Below are 14,693 nucleotides of genomic sequence, written 5' to 3' on the forward strand. Positions count from 1 at the left end.
AATTTGAAATGACCTAAAAAATATGTATAACACTAGCTGCCCAACTTTTGTTTTTGTTTTTGAATATTTGGAAAGATATTTGGCTGCCCCCTAATCATGGTACTCTAGAAACCAGTGAGGTTCCTCTGGATAGAGCTCCTGTTATGCTGATTGACTGGGATACTCACACATGGGCACTTGATAGAATTACATTATACATCTCATCCAACCTTGCGAGGTTATTAGCAAGATTTTATCTATTCCTATTGGAGATGGGGAAGGGCAAATTCATACAGCAGTTTATCATCCCACAACTGGCACCTCTCATATAATTGTCAAGAAGTTTGGAAAGTTTTATAGAAGGTAGACACTCCCCCTAAAATAAAATTCTTCCTTTGGTTAGTCTTAAATGGTGCAGCTCCCACAAGGCCACAATGCATAATCTTTTTTCGGAGAAAATTGGTCACTAATCCTATATGCCCCTTATGTGGATCTAATGTATAAACTTTTTTAGCATGTTCTACTACTCTGCCCTTGGGTCGACCTGGTTTGGTTTGCTTCTCCACTAGGCCTCAAAATTGACAAAAGTCACATCACTACTTTTGATCAATGGCTACTGAATGTTACTAATAAACAGTCCTATACAAGTGAAAAGAAAAGGCTTCTTCTCATCGTCAGCTTTATCTATTGGAACATTTGGAAAGCTAGATGAGCCTTCATTTATCAGCACAAACCCCCATCTCCGATTTACACCATCAGTTCAGCAATAAATCTCGCATTGGAGTTTCTTGAGGCTAAGATTCACCACCTGATTACCCTGGATCCAAGATCAGCTGGTGATGATCCTCCACAAACTTGGAAAGCTCCTACGATTGATTTTGCTAAGGTAAATTGTGATGTAGCATGGTTGCTCCCTAACTCTGCCGGACTGGGTGTAATTATCAGAGATAACACTAATGCTTTAATGGGTGGTTCTGCTGTGGCTATGCCGCTATACCATATGTGACTCGGTAGCTATAGCTGAAGCTGATGCTCTACTATCAGGATTCAATCTTGCAATTTTTTTGAACCTGAAAAAAGTGATCTTCGAGTCAGATTCGAAAGAAATTATCTCTAATTTGAAGAGATCGAATGAATGCAATATTTAAAGACCTTATCCGATCATCATAGTTGATAATTTTTCGTATTATATGCGAATAACACGTGTATTTTTTTATTTATTTTTAGATACTTCTAATTGGTGCACAAAATTGCAATTCACTTCCTTGGCATACTCATTCAATTACATCAAACCAATGGACGGTTGTCATGAGACTGTTAACGTACATTCAACCTAGTTGTTTATTTGTTTGATGCAATCAAATGAGTAAACAATCTTGTTTACAATGAATTTTTGCAGAGATGATCTTTAAATGTTATTATGTTAATTTAAATTTTTGAATGGTTAAATTATGGATTTAGATTGCCAACTATATGTGAATAAGAGCTTTTTTTTTTTTTTTTTTTTTTTTTTTTTTTTAACTTCCTTCTCAATATATATATATATATATATATATATATATTGTTTGGCTCCAAAACCAGTTGGCTTGCAAACTGTCTCTTTTGAGCGAGTGATTGCGCGGGCGTGCCAGCGCCGTGGGGTGCAGTCGTTGGGGTAGTCCCTTGACCTGACTTCTTCTTCAAGCGCTGTGGACGAGGAGAGCACCAACCTGATCTCGTCACAGGGTTCTTCTCGCCTTACGGGAAAGGACTTTTGCCTTACGGATAAGGACTTTGGTTGTGATCTCTTTGCGTTCACCGTATCGATACTCAACGTTGTAGGTTGAGCAGAGCAATCACTGGGAAGTTGTGAGAAAGCACGGGTTTTGCTAAAGCGTGACTTTAGCTTCGCTGGGTTGCGAGGGCGTTACCCTTGCTTCGCTGGGTGTGTCGGTGGCAGTAGTACTGGCAGTCGGCTCGCGAGGAGACTAGGACTGGAAGCACAGTCGCCGGGTTGATCTGGTGATGCTGACAGTCGGCTCGCGCGGAGACTAGGACTGGCGGGCAGTCACCGGGTTTCAACGAGGTTGAAGGTTTGCTCCGGGGAGGCTTTGTAATCGCTGGGATTGATTGATTAGAGAGAGGTCCTTTATTGTTCTGCTTTAGCCTCTATATATAGGCTGCTGCAGATTCTCCTTCCAAATAGGGATGAAATACTATATTTTAGGCCACAGTTATTGGCCTTTGAATCAAATCAAAACTCTTAATAGCTTTGATATCTATCGTATAGATACTCTGTCGTAGCAATTTTCTAGGCAAGATTAATTACCTTATGGAGTCCTGGACGTAATCTTCTTAGATGCGGTAGGATATGCACATATCTTTAATTCATGCATATATATATCTTTGCGAGGAATCCTCGCGAGCACTCATATCTTCATGCAATAGACTTTAATTGCATGCATATATAATGTCACATATGTTAGCCACGTATTGGCTTTTTCCATGCATGTAACAATTATATATATATATATATATATATATATATATATATATATATATATATATATATATATATATTCCTTGAAGCATGATTGCATGCAATAATCTCTCCCACGTCCAGCCACCATCAATTGCATGGGCAAGCTTAGCTGGTGGCCCACCTTGACTCCTTCCTTGATTGATCAACCAAAGACCTTAATTGCATGAGAAGCTATATTATATTTCTCCCTTGATAATCGCTTGATATTCAAGGTGGCTGATTCCTTCCCAAACTTGTTCTCATCCTCGTAGAGTCTTGACAATCAAGCAAACAAATTACCATTAATTAATAATAAATCAATGAATATCCAGATTTGCCTCAGGATTGCTTGGTCCCCAAGTAGGCTTTATTTAGCCTCTAAATAATATATTCCGAGATTATTGAAAATAAATAGCTTGGGCCACCGATATTGGCCCGGATTTCTTCGAGTCTCCCTCGTCGAGAAAAAATGTTATTTTGGGTTCAAACATTGCCCCCCAGATCTCGAAGTCAAAGTTCCCCATCTTGACTGAAGAGGTCTTGAGTCAACACTAATCTTGCAATAGAGTTGTTCTAAAGCCACTTGAATTGGCTTAATTGATAAGTACAAAACTGAAATCACTTGACTGATTAAGTATAGGCCTCTTAAATAGGCCATGCAATACGAATGTCATCTTATGTTAAGATAACAGAGATGCTTTCACCAATAAAAGGCCACAGTTATTGGCCTTGTTGATATTAAGACACTTAAACAAGTCCTAACCTGTAGAGCCTAGCATTAAACTAATGCCACAAACATGCGCTATGTGCCCCCCAACTTTAATGAAGCGAGGTGAGCTAGGGGTTGGCGAACTTTGAAAAAGTATGGGACCTCAAGACATCAACGTGCCCCCCAAGTGAACAAGGCTAGCTGTTTTTGATCGCGAACTGCTCGCTGAAGAGCGTGGCGGTAATTATGAAGCAAACCGTTTGCGAATCGTGATCCTTCATCTCTTCGCGAAACACACATCTCTAGAATAAAGCGAATATATATACCAAATATATGGCCTGATGATCATGCCTGAATGGCTATCAACCATGAATAGTCAAAACCAGCATCTGCAGAGACTAAATCAAGCTAATATCCGGTCTGGCCATACTTGTTTCTTAGATTCGCCAACAGTGCTTCACTGAAGTAGAGTTTCAACCCCCTGTAATTTATTTTTGACGAACTATGCGTCTGAATTGACCATTGTCGCTTCCTGCTGCTAAACTTTCCTTGTCGTAAAATAACCTTCTGTTAGGCTACTGGTATGTATATCTTTCCAAAACAAGCTTTATCAACAACCGTGTTGGAATCCAAGAACTCCAATCTTGGATACAGATACACTGAGCCATATAACTCCGGCCTTTTCCCAAAGAAAATGGAGAGATCACTTTCCTCTAGAAATCATGATTTCATGCTTAGGCCACAAGAATTGATGCAACTACAATGTACTTACTTTGAACCAACATTAAAGCACATGGAGAATAAACTTTTCTATGCATCCGATAACAGTAGAACGCTGAACAAGAATCCCTCAATGAGTCACAATACATTTCGAAAGCCACATGGGTTGGCCTACGACAACTAACTATTGCTCCATGCCAATCACCGCTGCAACTCAGAACTCTACCTATGTGAGAAGAAGCAATTACCTGCTGCCCTGCGTAACTGCATTGAAAACAAGTGTTGCATCCAAGATTTTCATCAATCAGACCTCTCCACTGCGTCTCCAGCCAGGCATAGCCCGCAATCATAAAGCCCATGAAACTGAATTTCTTTCAGGCATTCTATCAAACACCTTGTGTGCATATCTCAAATTCCCAAATTGATGATGAAAATCCAACAGAAACAGCCCACAGAGGAACAATCTATCAACAAAAAGCACAACCAATCACTGGGTCATGGGGATTGAACTTGATTCTTCATAGAAACAGTGGGAGATTACTCCGGCTTGGACATGTAGCTCCCCATGGTTCTGCTCGCTTCTAGAGAAAAACTCTCTCTGAAGGTGCTTTAGCGTCGAAAGTCCTCCACTTTGTTTCGCATTGACATCTGCCACAGTGGCTGGCATGTTGTCCATTAAAGCCCACTCACTGGCCTTTAGATCACCTCCGCCTCAGCTTGTTGGAAATTTCTGGCGAAGCTCGCTGGCGAAGCCCAGGCGATGTATATCAGCGGGTCCTACTTCACGCAATCGTTGCTCTCTAGAAAAAAGTTCGCGAAATGCCCCTTCCGAGCACTCGCGGTCAGTCCCTCGCGGCCGTCTCTTCACTCGCTCACGGCCAGTCTTCGCGCCAATTTGCTCGCGGGGAATTGGCTTCGCGGCCGCGAGCGATCTCTTCGCAGTCGCTTGCCTTCTCTCGCGACCATCGCTTAGCGGTCACTTGCTCTAGCGGCCAGTCTCTTAGTGGTCGCTTACTTATGCGGACAAACGCTCGCGGCCACTCGCTGATGCGCCGCATAACTTTCTTTTTGTATTTTCTTTTTTCTATTTTTTTTTTTTAACTAAAAGAAAGATGCAAACTGCAAATTAAAAGCAAAGAAAGAAACTAGCAATAGTGCGTTTGGCTAACCTCTAGAAGGCCACGGGGGAGGCCACCTATGCTTCACTCCAAGCTTCGATGCATCAAAATTTATGGCACGAAAATCCCTCTCGCGGGAGCTTGGAAGAAAATAACAAAGATACTTCGCGTCAGACACTTGAAAGAAATTTGACTCGTAGAAGGAGTAATATTGAACTAAAAATTAGAAGCAAAGAAAGAGGCTATCATCAGTGCGTTTGGCTAACCTCTAGAAGGCCACGGGGGAGGCCATCTATGCTTCACTCCAAGCTCCGATGCATCAAAATTTATGGCACGAAAATCCCTCTCGCGGGAGCTTGGAAGAAAATAACAAAGATACTTTGCGTCAGACACTTGAAAGAAATTTGACTCGTAGAAGGAGTAATATTGCCCCCCAAGTATCTTTGTTGGTTGACGAAGCAAGATCCTCAATTGCAATTTTGGAGATAATAATGTCCCACGATCGGCTTTGTCGCCAACTACCATATCATAGAACATAGTGTCTTCAGAATAAGCCACAGATTGGCTATTGTATTCGACCACTTGTTCAAGGGATTTGAACTGCTGCATATGATTTTTGGAACCAATAATTAAATTATAATTATCATCATATTCATCATAGATTGGCTCTGTGTCAAGACTGGACTTGGGGTCACCAAATCCTTCTTTACAAATTTCAAAGCCACTGACTGGCCTTGAAACATATATGAAGATCTTCAAATTGAATTGATTAATAAAGCCACAGATTGGCTTCTCAAGACCAAAACATAATTGATAATCAAGTGGCCCATGCCTTAATTGGTAATTAACTGGACCACACTCTTGACCTTCTACATGATGAGGACGTCCAGCAACCATATAACAACTTAATTCATAATTAAGTTGATTGTGGCTTTGATTACCTTGGTCATGATGACGTCCAGTAGCATAACCATAATTAAATTGATCATACAGCTGCTTCTGGTTATTAGGGGCTTGAACCTGGACAATATCATGCCCCCCATGCATCTGATCAGTAGCCACGTATTTGGCTTGATCAGTGGAGAAATCATATGTTTGTTTTGAGACAATTATATTGTCAGAAGAACAATCTTGTTGACCATCTTCTCCATGCAAAGCCTCTATGTAAGGCCGTGACTCATCAATGAGGCATTTAGGTTTATTGCCACCTGTAGGCAATTCAACCTCAGAAACAACCTCTTCGCGCGAAGATTTTTGGCTTTCCAATTCGCCTTGCTGTGAACCGACTTGAGTAGTCAAGCTGGGATCTTCCTTGCGCAAGGTCGCGAACTCTGATGAGGTATGCTTGTTTTGGTTCGCGATGGCCTCCATGACTTGCTTTTGTCGCTTGGTATCCTCAGTCCGTTGGGCGATACGCTCATTCAGGTTCGTGTGTGAGCCGATTCGCCTTCGCGGTTTTCCTGGCAAAATCAGCGTCCATCTTCTTGCGATGGTTTTCGACATTCTCCATGAGGATCGCGAGTTTTTCCTCGACGGTCGCTCCCTCTGTAATAGGCTTCGAAACGAAAGCCTCTTCTGTCGTAGTGTCGTCATTGGTGGCAACATTGGCCATCTTTTCACTTTAGGAATCTCCTTTGGTAAAGATTTTCCTCTGGCATCCCAATGATGGTGAACACAAAAGACTCTAGCTTGGTCCCACTGGGCGTGCCAAAATGTTTGGCTCAAAACCAGTTGGCTTGCAAACTGTCTCTTTTGAGCGAGTGATTGCGCGGGCGTGCCAGCACTGTGGGGTGCAGTCGTTGGGGTAGTCCCTTGACCTGACTTCTTCTTCAAGCGCTGTGGACGAGGAGAGCACCAACCTGATCTCGTCACAGGGTTCTTCTCTTGCCTTTCGGGAAAGGACTTTTGCCTTACGGATAAGGACTTTGGTTGTGATCTCTTTGCGTTCACCGTATCGATACTCAACGTTGTAGGTTGAGCAGAGCAATCACTGGGAAGTTGTGAGAAAGCACGGGTTTTGCTAAAGCGTGACTTTAGCTTCGCTGGGTTGCGAGGGCGTTACCCTTGCTTCACTGGGTGTGTCGGTGGCAGTAGTACTGGCAGTCGGCTCGCGAGGAGACTAGGACTGGAAGCACAGTCGCCGGGTTGATCTGGTGATGCTGACAGTCGGCTCGCGCGGAGACTAGGACTGGCGGGCAGTCACCGGGTTTCAACGAGGTTGAAGGTTTGCTCCGGGGAGGCTTTGTAATCACTGGGATTGATTGATTAGAGAGAGGTCCTTTATTGTTCTGCTTTAGCCTCTATATATAGGCTGCTGCAGATTCTCCTTTCAAATAGGGATGAAATACTATATTTTAGGCCACAGTTATTGGCCTTTGAATCAAATCAAAACTCTTAATAGCTTTGATATCTATCGTATAGATACTCTGTCGCAGCAATCTTCTAGGCAAGATTAATTACCTTCTGGAGTCCTGGACGTAATCTTCTTAGATGCGGTAGGATATGCACATATCTTTAATTCATGCATATATATATCTTTGCGAGGAATCCTCGCGAGCACTCATATCTTCATGCAATAGACTTTAATTGCATGCATATATAATGTCACATATGTTAGCCACGTATTGGCTTTTTCCATGCATGTAACAATTATATATATATGTGTGTGTGTGTATATATATATATATATATATATATATATATATATATTCCTTGAAGCATGATTGCATGCAATAATCTCTCCCACGTCCAGCCACCATCAATTGCATGGGCAAGCTTAGCTGGTGGCCCACCTTGACTCCTTCCTTGATTGATCAACCAAAGACCTTAATTGCATGAGAAGCTATATTATATTTCTCCCTTGATAATCGCTTGATATTCAAGGTGGCTGATTCCTTCCCAAACTTGTTCGCGTCCTCGTAGAGTCTTGACAATCAAGCAAACAAATTACCATTAATTAATAATAAATCAATGAATATCCAGATTTGCCTTAGGATTCCTTGGTCCCCAAGTAGGCTTTATTTAGCCTCTAAATAATATATTCCGAGCTTATCGAAAATAAATAGCTTGGGCCACTGATATTGGCCCGGATTTCTTCAAGTCTCCCTCGTCGAGAAAAAATGTTATTTTGGGTTCAAACATATATATATATGTGAATAAGATAGCGTTTGGATGCTCACATACATACCGGTTCACATGCAAATATTTTCCTTAACAAAATGAAATAAAACTCATGATTCAATAAAGTAACTTCACATGATCAATAATCATCTTTCAGCTCAAGAAAACTAACCAACTCATGACTCTCTTTCACACAATGTTCACCACACTGGTCACTACACAAGTTACTACCACGACAATTCACCACACAGGTACGTACTACCACGACAAATTAATTACATCTCAAACCATATGATTAGGGAGGTGAGACTAGACCCATAATATCTCATCAAAACTCAGCAACCCAATTCCATGATTGTAATCTATATATAGTTGAGATATCACCGTCAACAATATTCCACCCAATTCCACAATTGTAATCTAGATAGTTGCATATCATCGTCAACAATATTCCACCGATCGTAATCTAATAGTGTGTGTGTACAGCTTGTGTTGTAAATAAATCGGAGTCATTGATTTATTTAGGTTATCACAGATAAGGTCGACAGCTCGCCAGAAGAAAAAAACATGTTTCCATTTGAATTAATTAATGTTGAATATTTAGTTATCATTGGTCCGTTGAATTTTAGAGCTATAAATAGCCCTCACGGCCTCTTCAATTGATCAATTCTCACACACAGAGCTGAGAGTTGAGTGGGAGAACAGTATGAGTTTCAGAAATATGTTGAAAGTGAGTTTCTTAATGTTGCTTGCCATGGCTTTGGCAGCAACTAGTGTTCATGCTCGCTTAGACCTATTTGGCCAGCTGCTTACCTCCAAGAACCAACCAGACCCTAATGCTGGTAATTACCTATACCTAGCTACTTAGCTAGCTAAGCTAAGTAGCTATACATTAATTAGTTCAAGTTCAAAATATACATGTTCATATTATTGTTTGTCTATGTTTCCTCATGTTGTTAAATTAGTTAAATCATATCAGAATAGATGTATATTATTTTTGTAATAAATTAACTTATATATATATGTTATTGTTCAATCACAAGAATGCCAGCGAATTCCATATCTACTGTGCATCCGCATCTGTGACGCTTGCATTTGCGATAAGCGTGCTGCAGAATTTGCAGAGTGCACTTGTGCAGGGTGGAAACCAACTGCAGAACTCCAGAAATCTGGTAATCTGACCAACTTAAGAGATTATGAAATAATTTTATTGTTTTCCATCAACATTATTGTAGTTGATATATGATAATTGATATATTGTTTCTATTATGGTTCATATGAAAAAAGATAACTACTGTAACTCTTTCGGAATTATCCACATAGATGCAGCAAAAGCATGCATCAAAACAACGGGGATGTGCATATGTACTTTCTATATATACTTTAGAATATAAAAGTACATATGCTTTCTTTATCAACCATACTAAGGCTATGTTTGGTATGACTGTTCCTTGAGAAAAAGTTGGCTTCTGCTTATTTCTGAGAATAAGTGGCTGAAAAGCAAAGCTGCTGAGTGTTTGGTAAACTGGCTTTTTATAAGGGCTGTCAGTGGCAGAAGCAGTGGCAAAGTGTTTGGTAAATCAAACTGGCTTGTGCTTTTTATTTGTGGAATGACCGAATTGGACATGAGAGATTATTTTGCTTAATTAATTGTATATAAAACAATATTGTTCAAATGATCTTGTTATTCTTTTTAATCTTTATTATGTCCGTATTAATTTTTGTTAACTTTGAATTTTTATAAAGCATGGTGACTATTTGATTAATATTGGACAATATGAATTTAAATCATGGTGACTATATTATTATAAATCATAGTTTCTAGTTCACATCAAATGTTCACGTTATTACGCGCATTCATCAAACTTTGAGTAATGTTATTTCTTATTGCTTCCATTTCTTGTGCACCGTGACCATGATATTCTTCTTCTACATCATCATCCATTTCTATCTCATCACTTGACCCATAACCTTCTCTTTCTTCACTGCGGACAAAATGTCTATCACCATGTGCATGTATCCGTATATAATTATGAAGTGTCATGGTAGCAATGACAATCTTCACTTGCTTTTCAAATGAATAACCTTGCATGTCCCTTAAAATCTTCCACTTTTTTTTCCAAACTCCAAATGTGCGTTCTATAACGCCTCTAAGAGAAGAGTGTGCTTGGTTAAATACCTCTTTTTCATTTCTTGGTTCTTGCCTACGGTATTGTTGAAAATGTTGTCTCGGACCTTTGTAAGGTCCCAAAAATCCATTCATTTGAGGGTATCCGGAATCTACAACATAATATTTTCCTGTAAAATAAAGAAATGTCAAATTTTAACAAAACTTCATTCAAAGCATCATAAAATTTGATCTAAAAATAAATATAGTTACCTAGTGGAGGTTTAGGAAAATTCATTTCGGGATCTCGAAGTACCGATAGAAACACTCTCGTATCATGAGCAGACCCTTCCCATCCCGCACATACATAGATAAATTGCATATTGAAATTACATGCCGCCATAACATTTTGTGTTGGTATTCCTTTTCTACCAATGTACGGTATTTGTTTTTCAGGAGCTATAGAAGCGGGAATATGGACTCCGTCGATAGCGCCGACGCAATCCTGTAAATAATGATGTTATTTGTCAATTAATAGAAGTAACTAAATTGTGAAATTATTGACTAGTAACGCATGACAAATACCTTAAAATGAGGCATGTATCTGTTATCCCTCATGATCTCCGGTGCAACACCATTAAATTCATTCTCCGAAGGTCTCATTATACGTTTACCTAGTTTACACACATGATCTAGTGCGTTTCCTAAATATCTAGAAACAGTTTCATTAGAATGTTGAAATCGTTCTGCTACTGACCTAATTCCACATCCCTGTCCTAGGCACCACAATAGCATTCCCATAACTTCAATATGACTTGTTCTGTTTGAACCCAACACCCCAAATTGAACTTCCAAATCACTACATAAACGATAAAATACTTCCTTTTGCATTCTAAATGCATTGTAACACCGACTGTCATTCCCTTGTAATACTTCCATTATCCACTTATTACCTGTTTGAGAAGATACCATGCAAGGAGTTTTATGAACATAGTTCATGTAATAATGTTGAATGAGCAGAGCATTAAATTGCACACTTCGTAAGAATATCTCCTCCTCCACTTCATCTACTTCGGAATTGTTCATATATCAATCCAAAACCTGCAAATTTAAATGTAAATATGATATGATATACATATGATAAACAACATCTAAATCATTAACAAGCAGTAATGAAAAAAATTCACCAAATCCCATTTTTATAATCCACATGATGAAAAACAAATAAAATACTTCCAATTCTTATTATTAAAAACAATGCTGAAACAAACAACAATAATGTCTTAGTTATGGTTCATCTCAAAATTCAGCCACTCCAACCTCACGTTACGATCTTCCATAGTGAAATACATCTCTCTCTTCTCTTGACTTAAAAACAGTCGAGTAGCAAAAAACCACAAACTATTACCCTGCTCGATACCAGGCAATGAGGTGACATCCTTCATCACGTCCTTAATACTAGTGCCTCCACTTTCTACACTTTTATTGATCATGGAAGTTCCTGTGCTCCTACTCTCAATTGCCTCACACATTCGATTAATTTGTTTAGCCAAATGAGCAGCACCTCCCACCTTTTCTTTTTTTGGTACTACTCCTTTACCTTTCTCAGCTCTCTCATTTCTTTTTCTTTTAGGCAGAGCCGGGGCCAAATCATCATTATCCTCAGAGTCACCACTACCTTCAAGGTTCACCTCATTGTTACCTTCATGTGGACTTCTAGGGATAGGTAGTGCAGAAGATGGTGAATATGCATGCTGACCAGTGGCAGAAATACCCATGAACATCTTATCCAACTTGTCTTCAAAATCGGGTGCAATTCCCTTTTTCTTTAACTTTCCATATTCCTTGTTTTTCTAGACAAACAAATAAATAAATAAATCAAACAATGTTCAATGTATCTCAAATGAAGTATAATTGTTAACCAAAATAATTAAATTGATTTACATACCTCAATCTTGAGGCGCCACCACTCATCGGATGCATCTATAGTTTGACGCTTGTGATCCCACCCAAGACCGGTCTCTTTTCCCTTCAAATCTTTCCATAATTTCCAATGATCTTTGAGGGAATCCCATTTATTTTTCATTTGTTTTCTAGTATATTCTTTGCCCGTTTCATTACAAAAATTATTGATTATATTCACCCATCCCTCCGGATTAAAATGAGTATTTGGACGATTATTGTTATCCACCTCCTTGATACATAAGTCACAAAAGACATCTACTAAACCATCATTCCAAACAGCCATCTAGCACAGATAAAAACGCCAATTATAACAACAATTACCTGCTATTCTGGTTTGTAAAAGATATAACCAACAATTATAACAAGAACTACGATAATAACAACAATTAGAACAACAATTAGAATCTTTGCAGAACTGCGAATTTAACAACTACGAAAATAACAACAATTATAACAACAATTACAACAACAATTAGAACGAAGCAGAACTACGAATTTAACAACAATTATAACAACAATCTGCGAATTTAACAACAATTATAACAACAATCTGCGAATTTAACAACAATTATAACAAGAACTACGAAAATAACAATAATTATAACAACAATTAGAACGAAGCAGAGGGAGACTGACTTGCTTGATTCGAAAAGAGGCCGAGATGCGTTCTGTGAGAGGGAGATCGAACAGAGGGAGACTGGTTGGGTTCTGTGAGAGGCCGAGATGCGTTCTGTGATTGGATGGGTTCTGTGAGAGGGAGATCGAACAGAGGGAGACCGAGCAGAGGAGATAGACCGAGCAGGGAGACCGACCGGAGACCGAGCGGAGGGAGATCGACCGGAGACCGAGTAGAGATCGAGACCGGAGACCGAGACCGGAGATCGAGACCGGAGACCGAGACCGGAGATCGAGACCGGAGATCGAGACCGGAGACCGAGAAGGGAGACCGACCGGAGACCGAGCGGAGGGAGATCGACCGGAGACCGAGTAGAGATCGAGACCGGAGACCGAGACAGGAGATCGAGACCGGAGACCGAGACAGGAGATCGAGACCGGAGATCGAGACCGGAGACCCAGAAGAGGAGAGCGGAGATCGAGCAGAGGAGAGCGGAGATCGAGCGGAGATCGAGACCGGAGACCGGAGACCGAGCAGAGCAGAGCGGAGATCGAGCGGAGATCGAGACAGGAGACCGGAGACCGAGCGGAGACCGAGCAGAGGAGAGCGGAGACCGAGCAGAGGAGAGCGGAGATCGAGTGAGAGCGGAGATCGAGTGAGAGCAGAGGGAGATGAGAGAGAGCAGAGAGAGATGAGAGAGAGCAGAGGGAGATGAGAGATGGGATCGAGTGAGAGATGGGATCGAGAGACCGATGGAGATGGGTGGCATCGGCTGTAATTGTTTCAGCCAACGGAGGATAGAAAACGGGATTTTCAAAAATTCATTAATGAACAGTGTTCCGCGCTACAGTAACCCCCGAGCTTCTGGCTTTTAAAAGCTGGGGGGAGCCAGCTTCTGCTTCTCGCCATAAGCTGGGGCAGCTTTTTTTAAAGCCTGAAATTAAGCTGGGTTACCAAACGCCAATAGCTCTTGTGCTTATAAGCAGGGGAGCAAAAAAGCCCCCCCAAACATAGCCTAAATTCCTACATGTATTACTAATAACATGCGCAGATATGTAGAAAAAATTGCGTACAAAATTTGACTTGGTCTCCAAACTAGTTTCGAAATCAGTGGGAGGCTTTATTTCATATCCGGAATTCATTGAAATATGTGATGAGTGTGTAATTTGTACATGGAGAAAGTATTGTACTATTGTGATAAAAAGATTGCTTTCAACACCAAGAAACCAGTAATTCAATATGCGGGTAACTAGTTTCAATTTGATTTTATGTTCTTATTACTTATTTGTTAGTGTTATGAGTGTGTAATTTGCACTGAACCTTATCCAATTGAGGCTGCATTATGCTATTGCGGCATGAAACCAGCAATCCAAAATTTGGGTGTGACTATCTTAATTATTTTAGAACGTGCTTGATTAAATTTGATTATAATGTTGCTAATCATAGTTAATTGTTTATTTGTTACAGGAGATGTAGGCATAGCCCTCCCAATCGAGCTTGTGAACTAGATAGCTAACTTAGCTGCTAGCTGTCCGATCTTCCCCGAATGGTCGATCGAGTTCAATGATTAAAACAAGAAATAAATAAATAATAAAAAAAAGCTATATATTTACTCCTTCTGATGATGCCCCAGAATTCCTTTTTGTTAAGGCTAGTTTCTCTGTAGATTAAGCTTGCTATGCCTATATGCATGTAAGCGGCCTTATGTTGTACGCTGCTTGTCAGTTTCGATCAGCTAAGCTTGTTAAGAAATAAAGTTTACGAGCTTTAGCATTACATTGATCCTTAGTCTTTTGCGAGGCCATTGCGAAGCTGTTTCTAGCATTATTCAAATAAAGAACCTGTTTTGTTAATTGAGA

General features: G+C 40.1%; 1 protein-coding gene across 2 annotated transcripts; it reads left to right on the forward strand.

Annotated features, from left to right (window-relative positions):
* The first annotated feature begins 8,830 nt into the window (after positions 1-8,830).
* On the forward strand, positions 8,831-14,687 carry LOC112182435. Of its 2 annotated transcripts, XR_005804752.1 has the most exons (4): positions 8,831-8,988; positions 9,190-9,318; positions 13,886-14,079; positions 14,302-14,687. XR_005804752.1 is itself a non-coding variant. In XM_040512742.1 (3 exons), exons 1-3 carry the CDS (start codon positions 8,853-8,855, stop codon positions 14,340-14,342), a joined length of 306 nt encoding a protein of 101 aa, XP_040368676.1. In that variant the 5' UTR covers positions 8,831-8,852; the 3' UTR covers positions 14,343-14,687. The 2 variants fall into 2 exon arrangements, 1 of the variants encoding a protein (XP_040368676.1); XM_040512742.1 differs by lacking the exon at positions 13,886-14,079.
* The last annotated feature ends 6 nt before the right edge of the window (positions 14,688-14,693 follow it).

This window comes from Rosa chinensis, chromosome 1 (assembly GCF_002994745.2).
Source record: "Rosa chinensis cultivar Old Blush chromosome 1, RchiOBHm-V2, whole genome shotgun sequence".
Lineage (NCBI taxonomy): Eukaryota > Viridiplantae > Streptophyta > Magnoliopsida > Rosales > Rosaceae > Rosa > Rosa chinensis.

Coding starts and splice junctions, on each gene's coding strand:
- LOC112182435 (XM_040512742.1), top strand. CDS start 8,853: ATGAGTTTCAGAAATATGTTGAAAGTGAGTTTCTTAATGTTGCTTGCC. Junction 8,989..9,189: donor CCAACCAGACCCTAATGCTG/GTAATTACCTAT, acceptor TTCAATCACAAG/AATGCCAGCGAATTCCATAT. Junction 9,319..14,301: donor TGCAGAACTCCAGAAATCTG/GTAATCTGACCA, acceptor TATTTGTTACAG/GAGATGTAGGCATAGCCCTC.